The sequence below is a fragment of the Lichenostomus cassidix genome, chromosome 5 (genome assembly GCF_008360975.1).
Source record: "Lichenostomus cassidix isolate B80296 chromosome 5, HeHo_3.0, whole genome shotgun sequence".
Lineage (NCBI taxonomy): Eukaryota > Metazoa > Chordata > Aves > Passeriformes > Meliphagidae > Lichenostomus > Lichenostomus cassidix.
The window spans coordinates 56,533,539-56,552,001 of NC_139486.1; the positions used below are offsets into that span (position 1 = coordinate 56,533,539).

At 41.5% G+C, this 18,463-nt stretch overlaps 1 protein-coding gene across 1 annotated transcript in view; it reads right to left on the reverse strand.

The window, feature by feature from the left end:
- The window catches only part of ABCC8 (ATP binding cassette subfamily C member 8), a 72,930-nt gene extending 54,746 nt beyond the window's left edge, over positions 1-18,184 (reverse strand). The window contains exons 1-6 of the mRNA XM_085063232.1: positions 17,926-18,184; positions 16,520-16,661; positions 13,756-13,877; positions 8,133-8,299; positions 6,580-6,822; positions 5,556-5,744 (exon numbers count right to left, since the gene is read on the reverse strand). Coding sequence (XP_084919358.1) covers positions 5,556-5,744; positions 6,580-6,822; positions 8,133-8,299; positions 13,756-13,877; positions 16,520-16,661; positions 17,926-18,121 — 1,059 coding nt within the window. The 5' untranslated portion in view covers positions 18,122-18,184. The remainder of the gene's footprint in view (positions 1-5,555; positions 5,745-6,579; positions 6,823-8,132; positions 8,300-13,755; positions 13,878-16,519; positions 16,662-17,925) is intronic.
- Between the last annotated feature and the right edge of the window lie 279 nt (positions 18,185-18,463).

Here is an 18,463-nt window from a genome sequence, read left to right on the forward strand (position 1 = left end):
TTAACATCCTTTGGGAAAAATTACTCTCTTTATTTTAACACCTCAGGTTTCTGAATGCTAAAAATGACCTTCAGAGCTTGTAAAAAAACGCAAACAATTCCTGGAACCACGCACATTATTTTAGCCTACAGCATTTTGTTCACTTTCATTTATGGTCATTACCTTCTAGCAAGGCGATCATGAGATCACCAAAGTGCATTTGAAGCATGTCTGCAGCTCAATGGGAAAACAGTGCATTTATTTCAGACTATATTTAACAAGCTGATGCCTTTGGTGCCACAACAAGTTGAGAGATTGGCTCACCATGGGAAGCCTTCTGGAACTACAAGGTCTCTATCTTCCTCTTTCTCCTTTTGGCTTCTTCAAAACTTTGATTGTTGGATGGTGGTTCCATTAAAGGCAAAATCAGGAAGAGGACTCTTTCTATTCCCTTTCACAGGGCTTTTTGCCATTTACACTTCTGCTGTATTCCTTGCTCAGCACATTTTTTCTTGCCTACACAGTTCCTTTGCTGTTGAAGTTTTCACAACTCCTATAACACTTAATCATCTCTATTTCACAAACTCTCAGTGTCTGTATATTCCATTAGATCTGATCTGCACCTTGCAGTTAACTTCATAAAACCCCCATATGGCAAGTTCATACAGAGGCAGAATTTAGTTTCTAAAGCTGTTGTTTTGGCTGAGCCAGCTGGAGAAGGAACAAACTTCTCCCTGCTTTTACTTACACTGAGTTGCTCCAACCTGTGTGCTCCTCTTGCTTACTGTGCTGGGGAGCTAACTGGGTTCCTTCCTGAGCCAATACAGACCACTGAGAAAAGAAAATCAGCCCAGGAAAAAAAATAATAGGCCAAATGAACCACAAAAGTGCCCAGTCAGTGCCACAGATACAGCAAAGGAGAAAACAGGAGCAGAGGTGACAAGGAATGTAGAAGGAGGAAGAGCAGGTCCATTCAGCAGTGGTGACTCACTAGGGACTTGATCTCCCTGAGAAACCAAAGTCTTAGAGTATTTTTTTCTATTTCTTTTTACTCCATCTTTTGGCATTCACGGTTTCTCCTGCCCCTGGCTTGTAGTAGACATAGTACTTATCCCCTGGACATCAATAGGATGGAATTTAGGTTTAAAAGCAGAGAAATCAATGTTTACCTTTGCAAACAAATAAAGAAAATGAGGAGCAAAACAGGTTTTGAAAGGATCCTTTGTTTCACTCCATGAGGAGAGTGAACGCATACAGCAACACATCCAGGACAAGTTTCCTGAGACAGTGACTCCCACCTCACATAGCAATATTCTTTCTTATGGGAAGAAACTCTTTGATCCGTACACACAATGGTCTAACCATCTGTTAAGGTGCTTGGGAGCTCATTCCTCAATACAAAACACAGTCCACACAATACCAATCACCTCCAACTCTGCTTAACTCTTCTTCTTACATTGGCCACACTACGCAGCTGTTGAAGGACTTGAGTCTACTACACAACTCAGATGGATTTCCATGGATTTCTTAGGTTTACTCTCTTTTCCCACTCATGTGGTATTTGTTACAAGCACTGAGATTCAGACCGAGGCTGGACATAAAGAAAAGTACATTCCTGTAAAACTTTGTTCAGGCAAATAATCCTTATTTCCAAAAGGAAGCATCTTGAAAGTCATATACAACTTTTATGTCACTATGTGCAAGGACTCAAAAGAATGTGGAAAGCTTCCATCAATGACACTCAGCAGTGCTGAGCTTCACACTTTGAAAATGGGAAGTAAAAACTATTTCAATAGCTTATTTCTTGCTCTCAAAGGTAAATTGCCAGAAGATAATACTTCCAGTTCAGCTAGGTGCTTTGACTCCATGTACATAAACATTTCAGCAGTGTGTATGGCCACTTAACTAAATAAGGAATTAGCCCTCAGGGAAAGTATTGTGCATACAGAATTTTCAAAGTCAAACCAATAGTTTGTAAGTAATCACTGGGCATACCTGTTTCTTTCAATCTGTATCAGCAGCAAAACCCTGAACAATTATGGTACATGTTCAATTATGTTGGGACAAAGAGATATTTAACTGCTATTTTAGTTATTTGCACTAAGGGGATTTCAAAGCCCAAAATTATTACTTGTCCCAAAGTAATTCAAATGGGCTACAGCAACATTTTATACTACAAATAATCCGTAGTGTACTAAAACTTAGTTTCTCTTCCAGATTATTTACAGCCTTACAAGTTCAGATTTTCAGTGCTGTCCAACATATACATCTGGCCAGTACTAGTAATTTCTGCAGCTAATACCGCTTTTTATTATATGCAAAAGAACATCCTTTCCTTCCACAACCATGTTTGACAAATTGTGCTTGCCTAGCAATGACATTTTGGTGCAGCACTGATTCCCATAAAAACATTATATAATAGACAAGGAGGGAGAATGAGATTAATATTCTCATTCTTTCTTCTAATGCTCCCTTGAGAGAAAAAGATGACAAACATATGTACATAAAGATCAAACACTTGGTGATAGCACCAAGATGTTTGCCAAGTCTCAGATGCATTATCAGGCCATTATGGCTTACAAAGTCACTGAGCACATCTGTGTTTAAGCTACAATAGGTGTCCACCTGCACTTGTCAGGCTGCAGGAAACACAGAAATATCTCAACACTTACTGAATCTTCCACGTATAACACAAATAACCTTGTTTGAGAAGCTTATGGAAATAATTAGATGTTTTATTTTCTGAAATGACTTTGGGAATATTTAGTGTACCACCTTCCTGGCAACTTCATGGTAACACCAATTCTTAAAAGTGGTAAATGCCTAAAGACTCTCGAGTCACACAATCTTAAATGTCAATACTGGGCTTTTTGCTACACTGGGCTCTATGACTTCTAGAGTTTTTTAAATAATGAGTTTGGTGCATCTCTGAATGTGTTGTGTCAGCAGCATATCCTAATACTGGAACTGCTAATCCTAACATTGCAATGTGGAAGATGCAGCAAATTAGAAAGGTTATCATTCTGTCAGTCTCTTCTTCAGTGTGAAGAGAAATCCGTGTCAGAGGAATGTTCTGGGGTGGCCATAAATATTGATACTGGAGTTATAAATAAACATGAAGAGCATGACAGAATTTAAGACGCTGTCGTGCTCTGACTAACTACAGCACTAACTAGAGCAGTTAATACTGCCTGTGACACCCATGTGATCTGAGTTACAGCTCCATGGTGGGTTATATCTGTCAAAAAGGACCTGAGGAATAGAACTATTATTGCATCTCTTGGCCTTCAGTTTCACAAAGATAATTTCTGTTTGAAAGACAGAGTTGACTCATTACAACATCTCAATCTAAACTATTTCAGAGGTAGGTGGGTAAGAGATGAGTAAAAGACACCCTTCATTGTATTGCTTATATTGCTTGTCTGATTCTGTCCCACTGCATGGCAACTCTTTCCAGTGCCCTCAAACTCAGCAGCACATCAAGCACAAACATTTTTTCTCCCAATCCACCTTTGCCTTCACAAGACAGCATTTCAAAAGACTTGTTTCTCACACCTATGAGGCTCACAAGGGCAAACAATAAAACAAGGTTCTCTTCTTTTCACTCATTACAAGAAAGGATAACATTCCTAGCAGTAGAGCTGGTGTACTTCTTTCCAAAATAGACCAAGTTGGCAAGGTATGTGCACACACATAGGAGCCTTTTTGAACATCCCAGTCTGCTTCCAGATAGTTTGAATACAGACCCTTCATTAGAAAGATATTTCATCTAACCCAGTAAAAGCAATTTTCAAACATAAATGTAGTTAGACCCTTACCAGAAAAAGCAATGTGCAGAAATCAGGTCAAAACAGCAGGAAAAGCCTCTTGAAAACATTTTAGCAAAGCTAAAATACACCCTTAAGTGTCACTTGTGGGCTACCACCATCAGTGAGTACTGCTGTTAGGTGATCCCAAAATGGAATAAATGCCAACAATGAGGTTACTGCTTAGCTAGTGACTGAGGATACCAGGCTGGATGAAGCTCTGCTTAGGGCCTATCAGGACCAGACCTGAGCTTTTTTTTTTTTCCATAGAGAAGCCCTAGCTGACACTTTTATCGGAAAATTAAATAAAACAATGTGTAAATTATACCAAATCACAATTTCAGCTGAAACAGTGTCCCAAACAAATTACTGAAAAGCAGAGCTCAACATCTTCCATAGTATTTTGCTGCAACATAGTCCTATAGTCTTAATTTTCTCATTTCCTGCTTTAACTGGTTTCCATTGAACCTACTTGCTATATTTAAGTTTCCAAATATTAGGATAGGGATTACAAAATGGACAAACAGTTAATTTTAGCCTGAGGCCTTTGTTAAATTTTCTGCACTGCAGCTGATGGACTTCAATATTTACAGTGGACCTAATCCAAAGTGTACTTGAGTAAATGGGTATATTTCCATTAGTGTCAACAGACTTTAGAAATAAAGTCTTATATCAGACACTAAGTGAGCTGCAGAAATAAACTGATCTTGTAGAAATCTAGCCTGAGTGACCTCGCCTTCTAATGAAAAGATGCTTCCTAGGTTATATTTTTTTTTTTAGTTAATCAAGAAATAAGTCTGCTTCTTCTTGGAGAACATTCATTTAAATGGCATCCTTTAACAATATGTTTCAGTTGATCTTCCAAAACTAACCTTCCCAAAGGCACTGGAAGGAATTCTTTGTCACAGTTAAATTACTTGGCATTTTATTATGATGACAAAACCCTGCTTTAATCCTCTTAGACATCCCTCATTTTTGGAAATGAAAAGCCAAGCCTATTAAAAACACACTTTTCCTTTCTGGAAAGCACTCAGTCACATACTTGATTCAATCTCTACTCAAGACTGTACCAAAATTCCTTATATTAATGGGATTCTGGATGTGCTTCACTGCTGTCTTGAATGAGGTTATTTTCCAGAATGCAAGGCTGACTAGATGCACAGGTCATGGATTTTGCCTATCAGAGAATCCCAGAACAGGTCAGGTTGGAAGGGACCACAGTGGTCACCTGCTCCAGCCTCCCTGCTCTAGCAGGGCCATCCCAGAGCACACGGCACAGGATTGTGTCCAGATGGTTCTTGAATATCCAGTGAGGGACATTCTACAGCCTCTCTGGGCCATCTGTTCCAGTGCTCTGTCACCTGCACAGGAAAGCTCTTCCTCATGTTCAGGTAGAACTTCCTGTGCAGAAGTTTCTGCCCTTTGCCTCCCGTCCTGTTGCTTGGCACCACCAAGCAGAGCCTGCTCCATGCTCTTGATACCTCCCTTTGGATATTTGTACACATTGATGAGATCCCCTCCCAGTCACTTCTCCTGGAGACTGAACATGCCCAGCTCCCTCAGCCTGTCCCTGTCAAAGAGATGCTCCAGTCCCTCAATGCAGAGGCCACACTCCATCACAGTATAAACTGGATTATCTGCCAGCACATTCATTCTGTCATTTCCAGCATTCACAAATACAGCGCAGAGTCGCTTCCCTTACTGAGGACAAACAATACAGAGTCACAGCACTATTTCAGCTCCTCTCTTTTGGTGACATTTTGACAGTACCTGTGGGCGGATGGTGTTATTTCCTTTTCCCACGTTGTGAACAATCCCAGAGATGCAGAGCGGCCCGGCGAATCCCAGCAAGTCAGCCAGAATACGGAACGTGCTACTGAGAAGTAAGGGTCTTCCAAAAGCACAGCACAGAGCACGCCAGATGGATCTGGATCCTTGGGGAGATGATGACCTTTTGTTCTGCTCAGAATTAAATTAAAATCAGCGAGAATTATGTGATACATTACCCTCAGGTTTTATAAATCATTAGTATTTTTAACACTGCTTTAATTCATTGACAACCATTCGCAATCTCTGAGCTAGAGAGGAGCTGCAACTATTGTTTCATTTCTTTTTATAGAGCCAGAACAAAGCATTAATTTGCTCTTCCCTCCACTTCACAAAAAGAACCATGATTTCTTTCCTACCCTTAAGAGGGATCAAATTAGTGCATTGTTTGTGGCCTGCTGAGGGAGAAAAAAAAAAGATGGAGCGAACTGACAGGTTTTTGTTTTGACACAGACCAAAAAGCTATACTTTTTAAACAGGATGCAAACAATTCTCTTAAAATCCTGAATATGCTCAGCTCCCACCAAGGAGTCAAAAGTAATTTGAGCTGAGGTGGTTTCAGCTCTGAATTCTCCTATGGGCAAACTGTAACTGAAATTACATGGAAAAAAATAGCCCTGCAAGGCATCATTTATACTGCCTCTGTAATTGAATGTTTCCAGGATCTTATTAGGAAGAATTATGGTGTTCAGTGAACACAGTCCGTGAATACTTTCCACATCAAAATAGAGGTTGTATGCATTTTACACATATTTAACCAGTAATGTGTTTGACATGCACGTTGGTTAGAGAAATTTCATTATTTGTGTGAGGTACAGCTGAGTATGTGATCTCTGAGTATATGGGCTGCTATGCTAATGAATACTCCATTTGCATCATGTCTGTTTATATCTCTTTGTGTCATGCTTAGATGACAAAAAGTAATGAAAAACACAAGCAGACAGACAGAATTCCACACTTTGCATACCTTCTGTGCTTCAAAGGCCTCATTAAGGCGAATGTAATTGGTCAGAGCTCTCATGGCAATGGGAAGCTTGCCTATGGTTTTCAAGTCTATTGGTTTTTTATGGGCAGTCTTGATGAATGTGTTCATCCACCAGTATGTTCCTTTGGAGAGCAGATTCACAAAGGGCTGCAAGAATCGGACACCAAGATCCTGGAGATCCTCAGGAGGTTTGACTTCTTTAGGAGTTTTGAAGAAAACATACCTCTGAAAACCAGAAAAGTACCAGTAGAATCAGAGTAAATGCATAAAAAATACACATGCACAAAGAATAGATAAGAACATTGCAGATTATCAATGAATCAGTCTTGGTTTCTCACAAGACATTCAAGTTCAACCAATGCAGTAATCCAGTTTCCTCAGGTACTGAGGAAAAGCAGAGGCATCCAGTCTAGAAACAGGTAATTCTTATCATTCACTATCACTTCCCTTATGGTGCAAAAACTTGCATACTTGTAGAAAAAAACCCCTTACATTTCACAGAATCAGCACAGTTGGAAGAGACCTTCAAGATCATCCAGTTCAACCACCAAACCAGCACCACCATAATCACCCCTCCACCATATCCCAAGTACTACATCCAGAAATGGTGACTCCACCACCTCCCTCTGCAACCTATTCCAGTGCCTGACCACTGTTTCAGTGAAAAAGTCTAATAACTAATCTGAAACCCCATGATACAACTTCAGGCCATCTCCTCTTGTTCTTTCACTTGAGACATGCCAGAAGAGACTGACCCCCTCAATTATTTCAACAGTACAGCCCCAGCATTGCTTTGAGCTCCAGGCAGCAAAACATGGGAGTCAGGAGCTTAGGCACAGCCCTGAGGTTATCCCTGAGATTCATTTCCCACACCACACTGTCCCATATTTGTTAGCTCAGAACATAGAGCTACTGGTGCTACAGCAAGAAAATTTACATGGAAATATTTCTTTCCCTCCTAAATTTCATTTGTGCACACAATTGGTGAGTGCCAGCTGAAGGGAACTTTGGCATTTATAAATCCAGCAGGCTCCAAAGTCGCAGTTTAGATTATGACCGCAGACACTGCAGAGGGGAAAAAGCAAAGTATAGCTGGGAGGAACCCCAGTTACCTAAATAAATCACTTATTGTCTCCTGGAAAACAAGAGATGCTATTTTTGTGTCTAAGATATTCTCTGATAGAGCAGAAAATTCCTTTCTACCAGTCTTCCTTTGCATCAGAAATACTTGGCTGTCATGACTGAAACAGAACCATTTATAAATTTACAACTTGAACAGATGAAATTGATCTTAAATTAACAACAACAGAGTCTGGCATTTTTTGAAATTACAGATTCATCTGGCATAGTAAAATAGTATTAACCTTAGATTGTCAAATAGATTTCTATTTCTGACTGGATTTTTCTTTCTTTTTTAGTAATGCAATTTACACCAGGTTCCCAGAAAAGAGAGTAAAAATAGAAAACAAAACCCCAATCACCCCAAAAACAACCAATAAAAACCACAGAAGGAGAGTTTTACGACAGTAACTTACCCTCACCCTGATGACATTGATTTCTACAGCTAGTAGCATTCCATAAAGAACAACCAAGAGTCCTGTGAGGCAAAATCGAAGCTGAGAAAATCCAACCCCATTATCACAGAACTTTACAAATTTGATGGTTTTAGTTATGAAAGCTAAAGTCCAGTAGAACAACAATGCTGTAGAGGGGAAAAAAAAAAAAAACAAACAAATTAATCAGCTTTATAGTTGCAAAAACATACAATGGCATTATAAAGAATTAATTCAGGAAGAATGGAGCAGAATATATAAAACCAGAGTGGCCTAATGTCAAAACACAAGCCTAATTCAATTCCACAAACATTAAAATATTAAGATAATGTTAGTTCACAATGCCTTTTCTATTAGATTTAGTGATATTTGAAAAGTTTCACAAAATGAAGTCTGCTGAGGGAAATTTCATCTGCTGTAAACATGTGTCCACATGAGCTTAAGGAAGGGTGCTGCTCCCCAAGTGAAGGTGCCTGATGTTCTTCATCATGTTCTTCAGATTTGGTTAATGTTACAAGATTGCTATGAATGTGGCTTGAAGGAAAATTCCCTGCAAATCCCTGGGATGTGTCAGGAACAGATATTAAAATGCTTTGTTCAAACTGCTACTGCACCACTGTTCAACGCAAATTCCATATGTGTAATTCACAATGTAGATAAAACAGTCACACCAAGGAAGCATATCCCAGCATTCATGGAATACAACTTTTACTTTTTAGTATTCTGCCAAACCCCTAGTCTAAAAGTGCTCATGCTACCAGTGGCTACAGATAGATAATCCCTGGAATAAGCTCTGGTGATTTGGAAGCACTCTCCATAACATTCATCACGCCATAAGCCAGCTCCTGCTCCCCATCCTTAAGGAAATGCCTCCCAGGGTTATATTCTTTTAAATGAATCTTTCATTGCTGCTATATCTGCCATGGTGCAGCAGATGGAATGAGCTCTATCTGCCAAGAAAAGCTTGGATGTGCTTTCCAAGTGTCTTACTGGAACACCAGAGAAAGACTTCAACCAAGGCATTAGCAACTGTAAGTCTAGCTTAAATATGGATAACCATCAGGAAGCTGCAAAAATTTCAAAGAATTGGTGGTGTTCCAGCTGCTCTGAGGCACCAGCAAGCTCTCTGGAGATGTACTCTGGGGCTACCCTTTCCAAGCAAAGCTAAATTCAGTGCAGAGAATCCATGTGAGATTTGGGACTGACAGTCCTGCTTCTACAGAAATCAAGTTAAAACCTCTCATTTAAATGAGGACAGTGAATGGAACGCTACAGGAACACTGTGCATTAGGACATTTGCCAGGGGAGTTCTATCTTCCTCTAAAATGAACAGGCCAGTTGGTAAGAAGAAAGCACTGAGTGGTCAGGTGTTTGCACACTGTAGTTCAGTGGCTGATGCAGTTGTAGAGAAGATTTAAGATATAAACTTAGCAAATTTCGCCTATAAAACTTTAGCTTTTTTATGTGAGGCTTCCTACCATCCTCTCAACTTAGATTCTCCTCCTCTTTCAAACTGCTTCCTTCCCTTGAGGCACTATTCCTCCCTATTCACAATACTTCCAACTACAAAATCTCACTTCATCCAAGAATTACATTCCATAATGTTCTACTCTTAACTACGTTTATCTGTTAATCCTTGTTTTGTCTCATTCTTCTAACAACAGGCTGAGAACACATTCCTCTTGGAATAAATGGAAATGAAACATTGCAAAGTGAAAATATCCACCTGCAGAGGGCTTCCAAAAAAGTAACCAAGCCAACAGGCATTTATGTACGTCCTGGAATTAGAAATAAGAAGTAGCAGAGGCATTCTCTTATTTAGGGGTTCAATAAGGGTCTATATGACCTTTTATATTATTGTTATATCAGTAATTTATCTTTTATCTAACAAGCATTAAAAAGTGCACAACAAAACACTTTCAGGTGTGAAGTGGCTACTCACTGTCACACTTCCCTAGAAGCATTTGAGTTTACTCACCTTGTCATTTTTTAATACAAGGATATCTAATCTGATCTGGAGAATGCTCACAGGCCACTCAAGACAAGGCTCCTTGGAAAATACAATTATGGCTCATTTCTTTATGGATGATGTTTTTTATCATCTGGCTGGTGACTACATCTTGGCTGAGAGTTTCCAGAAATTATCTCTGAGAACTTCCACTGGTCTGAATGGCAAAGGGATCGGGCCACTGAGGCATGCTTGCATTTACTGGATTGCTTTAGATCTGTTCTAGATATCCAAATGACCTCACTCTTTATTGGGCCAGGTGAGATACCTCAAACTACAACACCAGGTGGGAGATTCTCACCTGGGCCACATCTCTGAAAATAAGGCAACGTGCAACTCAAATCCTTCTACACCTTCATTGAATTAAGACCAATCTAAAAAGCCACACACTTAACTGGATTTATTAATTAACCTGTGCCTGTTTGGAGAGAAATTTTGTAGGCTAAGCAGTAGGTGTTATTTTTATACAGGAAGTTCCATTTTAGAGAAAAAACTAATTCCAAGGGAAGCGATTACAATGTAAAGGGAAAAGGATTTTAAATTAGAAAAAAAGCCACTGTCTAGTAGTGGTAAGTCAGTCATATAATTAGGATTGGTTAAAAAAAAAGAAGCACAATTTTCTTAAATAAAAAAATTCATGTGTTCCCACACTACCATCCATTTCAGATTAAGAACTCAAAGTTCTATTGTTATTTCATCATTTTCTCCTACTGCTAATTTCTGAGGTTTAGTTATCTATAAAACAAGAAAATAAGAAACTGACTTAAAAAATAGCAGAATCAGATGCTACCATTCAATTGTGTATTTTAAACATCAATAAAGCACCAGATTTTCAAATACTTGAAAATGAAAACTATACTAAAACGTGTCCTACTTAACTGTATAAATGTTATGCATCCACATGGTGCAAAGAGCATTAAAATTAGTGTTATTATGAGAGTTCCCTGGTAAACAGCACTACATGGGAACAGCTACATTCATTGAAATACAACTACAGGCCAAAATCATACAGAGAAAAACATATTCAGAGCAGACCAATGCATTCCAATAACTGGGACACTTAACTGTACTCATGGACTCAGTCATCAGCTTCAGTGAATAAGTATTCCAAACCTTGTCAACTTTCTTTTATAACAAATAACCAAAATGACTACTTCAAAATAGCCAAGTGCCTGGGCTAAAGCTGAAAGGCAGGATCAGTAGAGGAACTTTTGCATACTGCAAGAAAACATGCTAATCTCCAGATCCAACCTGGTGTCTGCCTCTTAATTGCTTATGAAGAGCTACAAATGGACTTGGTTTCTTTCAGGTACAGAGTGAAAAGGATCTTTAAAAAAGAACATATCTCAACGTTCCATGTCATTAGAAAATTTCACCCTGTTCAGAATTAATGAATAGCCCTTTAAGGGTCCCCTGCACTGCATCAACAAGAATCCCCCTGCTGGGTTCAATAAATTTTGGGTAAGGCTCTGTTAGCCTTTGCTTTAAACAGCCACCAACTCTTTGCAACTGTGAGCATCCATCCTGCAGCTGAGGCAGATGATGCCCTGCAGTTTGCTGGAAATTCACTGATACTCAGAAGCAGCAAGATGTTGCACAGCTCATTTATTTTACTCTGTGTGTGCATGTGCAATATTAGATCCCTTCACACAAGCCCTGTTTCCTATACACTCAGCAACATGTTTATCACTGACTTCAGCTTTGCCTGCTGGTTCTCATTTACCTCATAAAATGAGGCTCTAAAGGAAAGCAGCTTCATGGCCACACTGCACTCTAGTGGGTTGATGGCTGAGTAAAGGTGTAATTCAACTATCCATACTGGGCTCATTTGCATGAAGTGCTCATTGCCTCGTCCCAGATGTCAATACAGAGTAGTTGTAAGTAAGATGGAAAGATGACAATTCTCCAGGTTTGTGCAGTTAAGAACAAACAATAGAGACTTCCAGAAACATCTGTTCTAGGTTCTCTCACAAACATAGGACAAATATAAGAAAAACAAAACAAAAAATAAAATAAAAATCAAAGACCATCAACTTGTGAAGACTTTGGATTAAAATTCAAATCAAATTCAAACAAAGTGGGAAAGACTGTGATGGTGTAATTTTCTTTTTTGTCTAAGAGCTATTAAATCACATTTTCTGAGGGAGTCTATTCCTTGGAAATTATTGCAAAATTAAAATTCATCCATAATAAAGTGTTAGTATTCACTGGTAAAACTGTTTATTATTCAAGTATTACCCAGAGCTTATCCAGCATCAGCACTCTGAAAAACATTATCATAAAAGAGAAATCTCTACTGAGCAGAAATTACACAAAAATGGGTAATCAATTTTCAGCTGTAACTTTGTGCTACTCTTCCCAAAGACTTAACAGCAGGAACGTGGTAATGACACTAAATTATTTAACACTGCATTATACATCTGAAATAACAAAAAGCCCAAACAACAGAACAACCAAAAAAACAAAACCACAAAAAAATCACTGCTTGCTTTACAGGCATCTGTAACAGGCTAGCAATGCTTCCTGAGGCATAATTATTTCCTGTGAGAAGGCATTAAATAGACTGTGTTGACTTACTTAAAAAGCAACTAAATGACCTCACCTGTTCATAAAGGATAAAAAATATCCCAATTAAAAGGGTACAAGTAGAAAACCAGTCCCAAATGAGAAGACATAAAGGTTGCTAAGCCTGGACAGAAATCTAAGTCTTTGGACAGGAATTTTTTTAACAGGAGTTACAGCCTCCTTCTGCAGTACAAGATTCTCAGTTACCACAACATGCAGTTCAAAATAATCTCCAATATTTAAAAGCTTTCTCAAATCTCATTATTACTGACCTTTTCCCCACCAGGACAAGACTTTGATACACAGAGCTACAATGGCACAAGACAAAGTTTAGCAAGATCTATTGACACAGAAATCCAGCTCAAAATCTGATGAGCCAGGACCACCAAAGAAATAACAGGTAAGAGGATGTGACTAAGCCTGTAGACATCTCCAGCCTGCAGTCTCCTCGAGCAGAAGAGAACACATCACTAACTGCATGACTGTCAGCAGCAAAGGATTTTCTATAGCTACAGTTTATTCACAACCTTGCAAAATATAGAGTACACTAGGTAGTTGTCATCCATAGCAATTTCCATTCAAAAGGCCTTAGAGCAGTTTTCAAAGGGAGTTTTAGGAACACAAAGCAAGAACAAGCAGGCAAAGTAATATATCCATAACTGAATGTCAAGGACGTCATTCCTTAACTCCTTGCATATTTCAACAGACCACACACATGAAGATTTCTTCACTCTTACATCATGCTTCCACACAACGTGCTCACAAGCAGGGGGGTTTGGATTTAGAGTTAACAATTTGCCATGCTACTTTTCCCACAAATGCAGCTTTTCCTACAGAAGACTTTGGTTCATAGGATCCCTGAGAACACAGTAGAGAATATTATTAGAAGTTAAAAACACTAAAAATAATGACCTGTTTGAACATACACAGAGGTGTAGCTTTGACCATACAGGATTGCAGTGACCTGTCACCGAGGAAGCAGACACACAGCACCACAGTCACACTTCCAGCTTCATGGGTTTTGAGACTTACCTATTAACAGCTTGGGGAAATTGGATGTTTCGATATTGTGGTAATAGACAACTGATGTGATGGCTGCCAGGAACGCCATTCCAGCCGGCATGTACAGGTGTAAATGGCGGGATTCAGAAACCCTTCAAAAGAAAAAACATCTGGTAGAGTCAAACCTCTCAGCTATTTAAACATTGCCCCTTTTAATTAATGAATTGTACCCTGTACCCAGCTCTGATTTAAGATTTTCTCGAATGACTTATGGATGCAAACCTCTCCAAGTTTTAATTGAATTTATGCTCCTAAATCACACAGTTGGATTTCAAATTCCTCCCCTGTGCTGCAAATGAAAGGTGTGTACTCCTATTTCGTACTGAAATCAATTGGAACATTGTTTAAATTAGGACAACCAGCTCATCTCCAAAATGAGAAAAGTTAATTTAAGCTAAACTAGTTTGGGAGCTGTCCATCAAAATATGCAGATAAGACCAACCGACAGCACAGTTCAAGATTTTCTAGAGAAGCATTTCATGGAAGTGTTTCATTTTTTTCAGTTTGAAAGAAGGAACAGCACCACAGCACAGGAATTACTTACAGTGAGGTCTGTCTTCAGTGACTGCAAGCCAACAAAAAAAACCTCTGTAAGAGAATCATACACCCTTACATTTTGTCCTATGAAGCAAAATTGTGCTGATGCTTTGCTTCAGGTTGGAGCAGAAGGGGTCCTGCCAAATGCAGCCCTTTGAGAATAATGGAATTGTTGGGCAATGTTGTTGGTTTGTGCAGAGTTGAGTAGAAATATGTTCTCCCCTTTCTTTCCTCCTACTTGTCATCCTATCTCCCTCCCCTTTTCCTTTTATCACAGAAGGAATTAAGTGCCCGATGCTGTCAAGAGCTACAATTTCCTCAGTCTCCCAGTCAACTTCAGAAGAGGCACCAAGAAGAAAACTTAAGAACACAAACATTTAGGGAAATTCACACCTTGTCCTCTGAAGCTAATGGATTTCTTCTTGCCGCAGCAAACACTCCTTTTGTGTATTTTGGAGAGACAAAAAGAGTTGTGCTGGGAGGGAGGTGGGAGATCATCACAGGACATAACATTTCTGAGAGCAGAACATCCCAAAATTCTAGCAGAACCATAGGAGCTCAGGAGGACCATTTCCTGCACCTCTATTTTAGGGAAGGAAAGCCCTCCCTCAATGAAGATTGTGGTGAACTCTACACAGCTGGCTGGAGCCATGCTGACAGCCTGTGACATAATTACTGAATTTCTCTTACTGACAATAGCTGGATGTCAATACAGCAAAATGAGAAAGGATTCCCTGAAATTCCTAGCAATGGCAGGAGGTTTTGTACATCAGGGCTGAATTCTCAGCAAGGAAAAAAAAAAAAGCAACAGGAACAGATTTCTTCAGACAGCCTAAGCTTCAGAAGGTAACACTGCAGTAGTGGGAGGCTTTTCTAAATCTATTTATTTCACAGTTGCTGGAATTCCCCTATATAACTGTACCTCCAATAGGCCGCCAAAGCCTTTAGCACCCAGTTGCTGGCAAAAGGACTAACCAGCATGATCCGTTTTGGTTCTTAGAAAGCTGATGAGTCTCAAAACTCTCTGCTAGTCACTGGAGCACTCGCCAGCTTGCTGAGTGCTCGGGAAGCACTACTGTGGGTTGGCACTCCCCCAGTAGAGCTCCGAGCTTTGATTCTCATCAGGTGACACCTATTACTTAACAGCAGTGCTCTGAGTCAAGTTAAACAGCAAGTAAACATAAGGAGAGGCATTGCTAAAGAGCAAAATAAAAGAGAAAACTCAAAGCAGGAGATTTTGCTCTGAGCATCCCACACCCTGATAACTCTGAATAAGCAAGAGAAAAATTCCTTTTAAAAAAAAACCTGCCATCGAGAAACATCCTATTTATATATGTTTAAGAGAAGTTAAAATAATAAGGATGATATCAGCTTCTACACCAGAAGACTGCAGTGCGTTTCACACTGGTTGGTGGATACTCATTATATAGATGGCTAATCAGGAAGGTTTTGTTCTATTTAATGAGGAGCTTCAATTTCATAATCCTTGGGTTCAAATCAATAATTGTTATGAAAAATCATGCCTCTCTTCAGAGGAGGAGATCATATTCATTGTTATACATAATTAGTTTTTTTCAGAATAAATCACTCTCCTGTATGACTTGATCCATCTAGAATAATTTTTCTCCACAGGTTTAGGATGTTTAAAGACATCCTAAGTTGAATAACAGATGATGGATCATGCTCACATAATATGAGCTGCTCTGCTGCAGGTAACAGAGCAGATGTAGTGCACAAACAGAAGAAACTCTGCGGGGTGTGAGATAAGGCCCAGTAGATTAATTCCTTTTATTTAGGTTAGCAGAACTCATTCTGGGGGGAATGCTATGACCTACTGTGCATGTGGGAGTTTCCCCTGGGTAAGGACTGTGGGACTGGGTCCTTGGACATAAAACACATCACGAAAATGTCACCATCTGCTTGAATCATTAGGATTTATCTATGATTACTCTTTGGAAAGACAGTGTCATTAAGCTGAACTGAAAATGATTAAGGTCAGTTGTGCGTGTGTACATCACTTGGCAAGGCCTGTGGAATTTCTGACACAAGGTTGGTAGGTTAGCCACTAAGAAAACAGATTATATGTTCATAACCACAAGGAATACAGTTTAGATGAGAATTCAGACAGGGAGAAAATATCTACCCTGAAACCCTTGAACTGCTCAGTGCTACCAGGAGAAGGCAGACATACACTTACCCATCAGACACTATGCCCTCTGCAATTTCACACACCAGCACAAACAAGAGGATAAAAGTCAGTATCCAGCGTAAATTGTGGCCAGGAAAATGAAGCCATGTGCTATGATGTATATGTACTTTGGAACTCTGACTTCCCCATCCTAAAAGAGAAAAGAGAATTACAGAGAGATTTCTTAACAAGAGTGCCACACAAAGTTCCAACATACAAAAACCCCCCAAACATGTATGTAACAACATAATGTACCAACACTGAAACAGCTGTGTTGCTAAACACACATGTATGTGAATATTATCAGAACTGTGTTATTACCTCACTGCATATGGAATAAAATCAATAATGCAGAGAGGACAAAGCCTTAAATTCCTATACTTCTAGCAAGTTACTATCAAGTAATTACATGCACTAAACATTGTTCAAATATATTCACAGCTTAAATGAACAACAAAGTAGCATTTTGACAAATATGCACAAACACTATAATAAATCCTTCAATTCTTTTAAAAAGTAGAAGAAGAGTAAAATACGGTGCAAAATGGCTCATTATCTAGCCAAAAATTAGCAATACAGAGCAATTTCAGATAAACACCCAGCACCCTAAGCAGCTCTTCAGCTGACCCCGTTTTCACACTCGTGCTGGCTATTATTTCCTCACCGGACCTTTTACGATGCACAGGAGAGAGTGTAACTCCCGCCCGTGCCGTCGCTCTCCGGGGACACAAGGCTACCCGGAGCAGCGACAGCCCCGTGCGCTGAACCACCGGGCCACCTACCGGCCCCGCCGGGCTTGTGACATCAACTCAGCCCCGCCGCAGGTACCGCAGGAGCCACCGCCGCCGGGCAGGACTCGGAAGGAGCGGGGCTGTGACCCCGCAGTAATTGCTGGGGGTAATATTTCATAACGCAACACTTAACTTGTCAGGTTTCTGGGCGTTAAGAGCACGTTTATTTCTGCTTCCCGCGCTGCTGGTCCAAACCGGCAGGGCAAATCTCCTCCAGCATCACCCATCGCTGCCCTGCCCGCGGCATTGTTTCCACCTGCGGGGAGCCCCGCCGGACGGAGACAGCCGCGCTGCCGGGGCGGACAGCGGGCGGTGCGGGGGCAGACCGGCGAGAGGCGGCCGCCGGAGCATCCCGCAGCTCGCTCCGCATCCCAACACCCTCCGCAGCCTCCCCGCACGGCACGGGGGGCAGGGCCAGGCCGGGGGACACGGCAAGGGGAGGCCAGGCGGGCGGGGAAAACGCGGCACACGCGAGGCAGCGCGGGGGAGGGAAACCCACGGCGAGACAAAGCCGGCCGGGGGGACACGGCGAGGCACCGCCGGGGGCGGAGGGGCAGCAGGAGAAGGGGGGGCAAATAGCAAGGGCACGGGCGGACGGGGCAAGGGAGAGCCGCGGGCACCCACCGATGAAGAGGATGGGGAAGGTGATGAAGAGCAGGAAGACGTGCGGCACCACGTTGAGCGCGTCCACGAAGCAGCCGTTGTTGAGCACGCCGTGGTCCACGTTGTAGGCGGTGGAGTTGCCCTCGTCGCCGCAGAACGCCAGGGCCATGGCGGGACCCTGCGCGCAGCCCGGCGCCCCCTCCGCCTCCGCGCACATCAGGCGGGGCCGGCGCGGCCGCGGCTCTGCCCGCACCTGCCGGCAGCGGCGGCGGCCCGGCCGCGGCCCCGCGCTCCGCCCGCCCCGGTACCGCCCCGGCACCGCCCCGCCCCGGCACCGCCCCCGAGCAGCCCCGAGCGCGGCGCTGGGGGAGCGCCCGGCGGGGCCGGGGGTGGGCACAGGGGCGGGCCAGCCCTTCCCTGCCGCGGCTGGCAGCGATGCGAACGCGCCGTGACTGCCCGCGGTACCCCAGAGCGCCAAACGCAGCGTTCCGGGCTCGCTATTGAGCGCTTCATGCATCCTTAATACGGCAGAACACTGAAAATCCGACACTAAATTAGT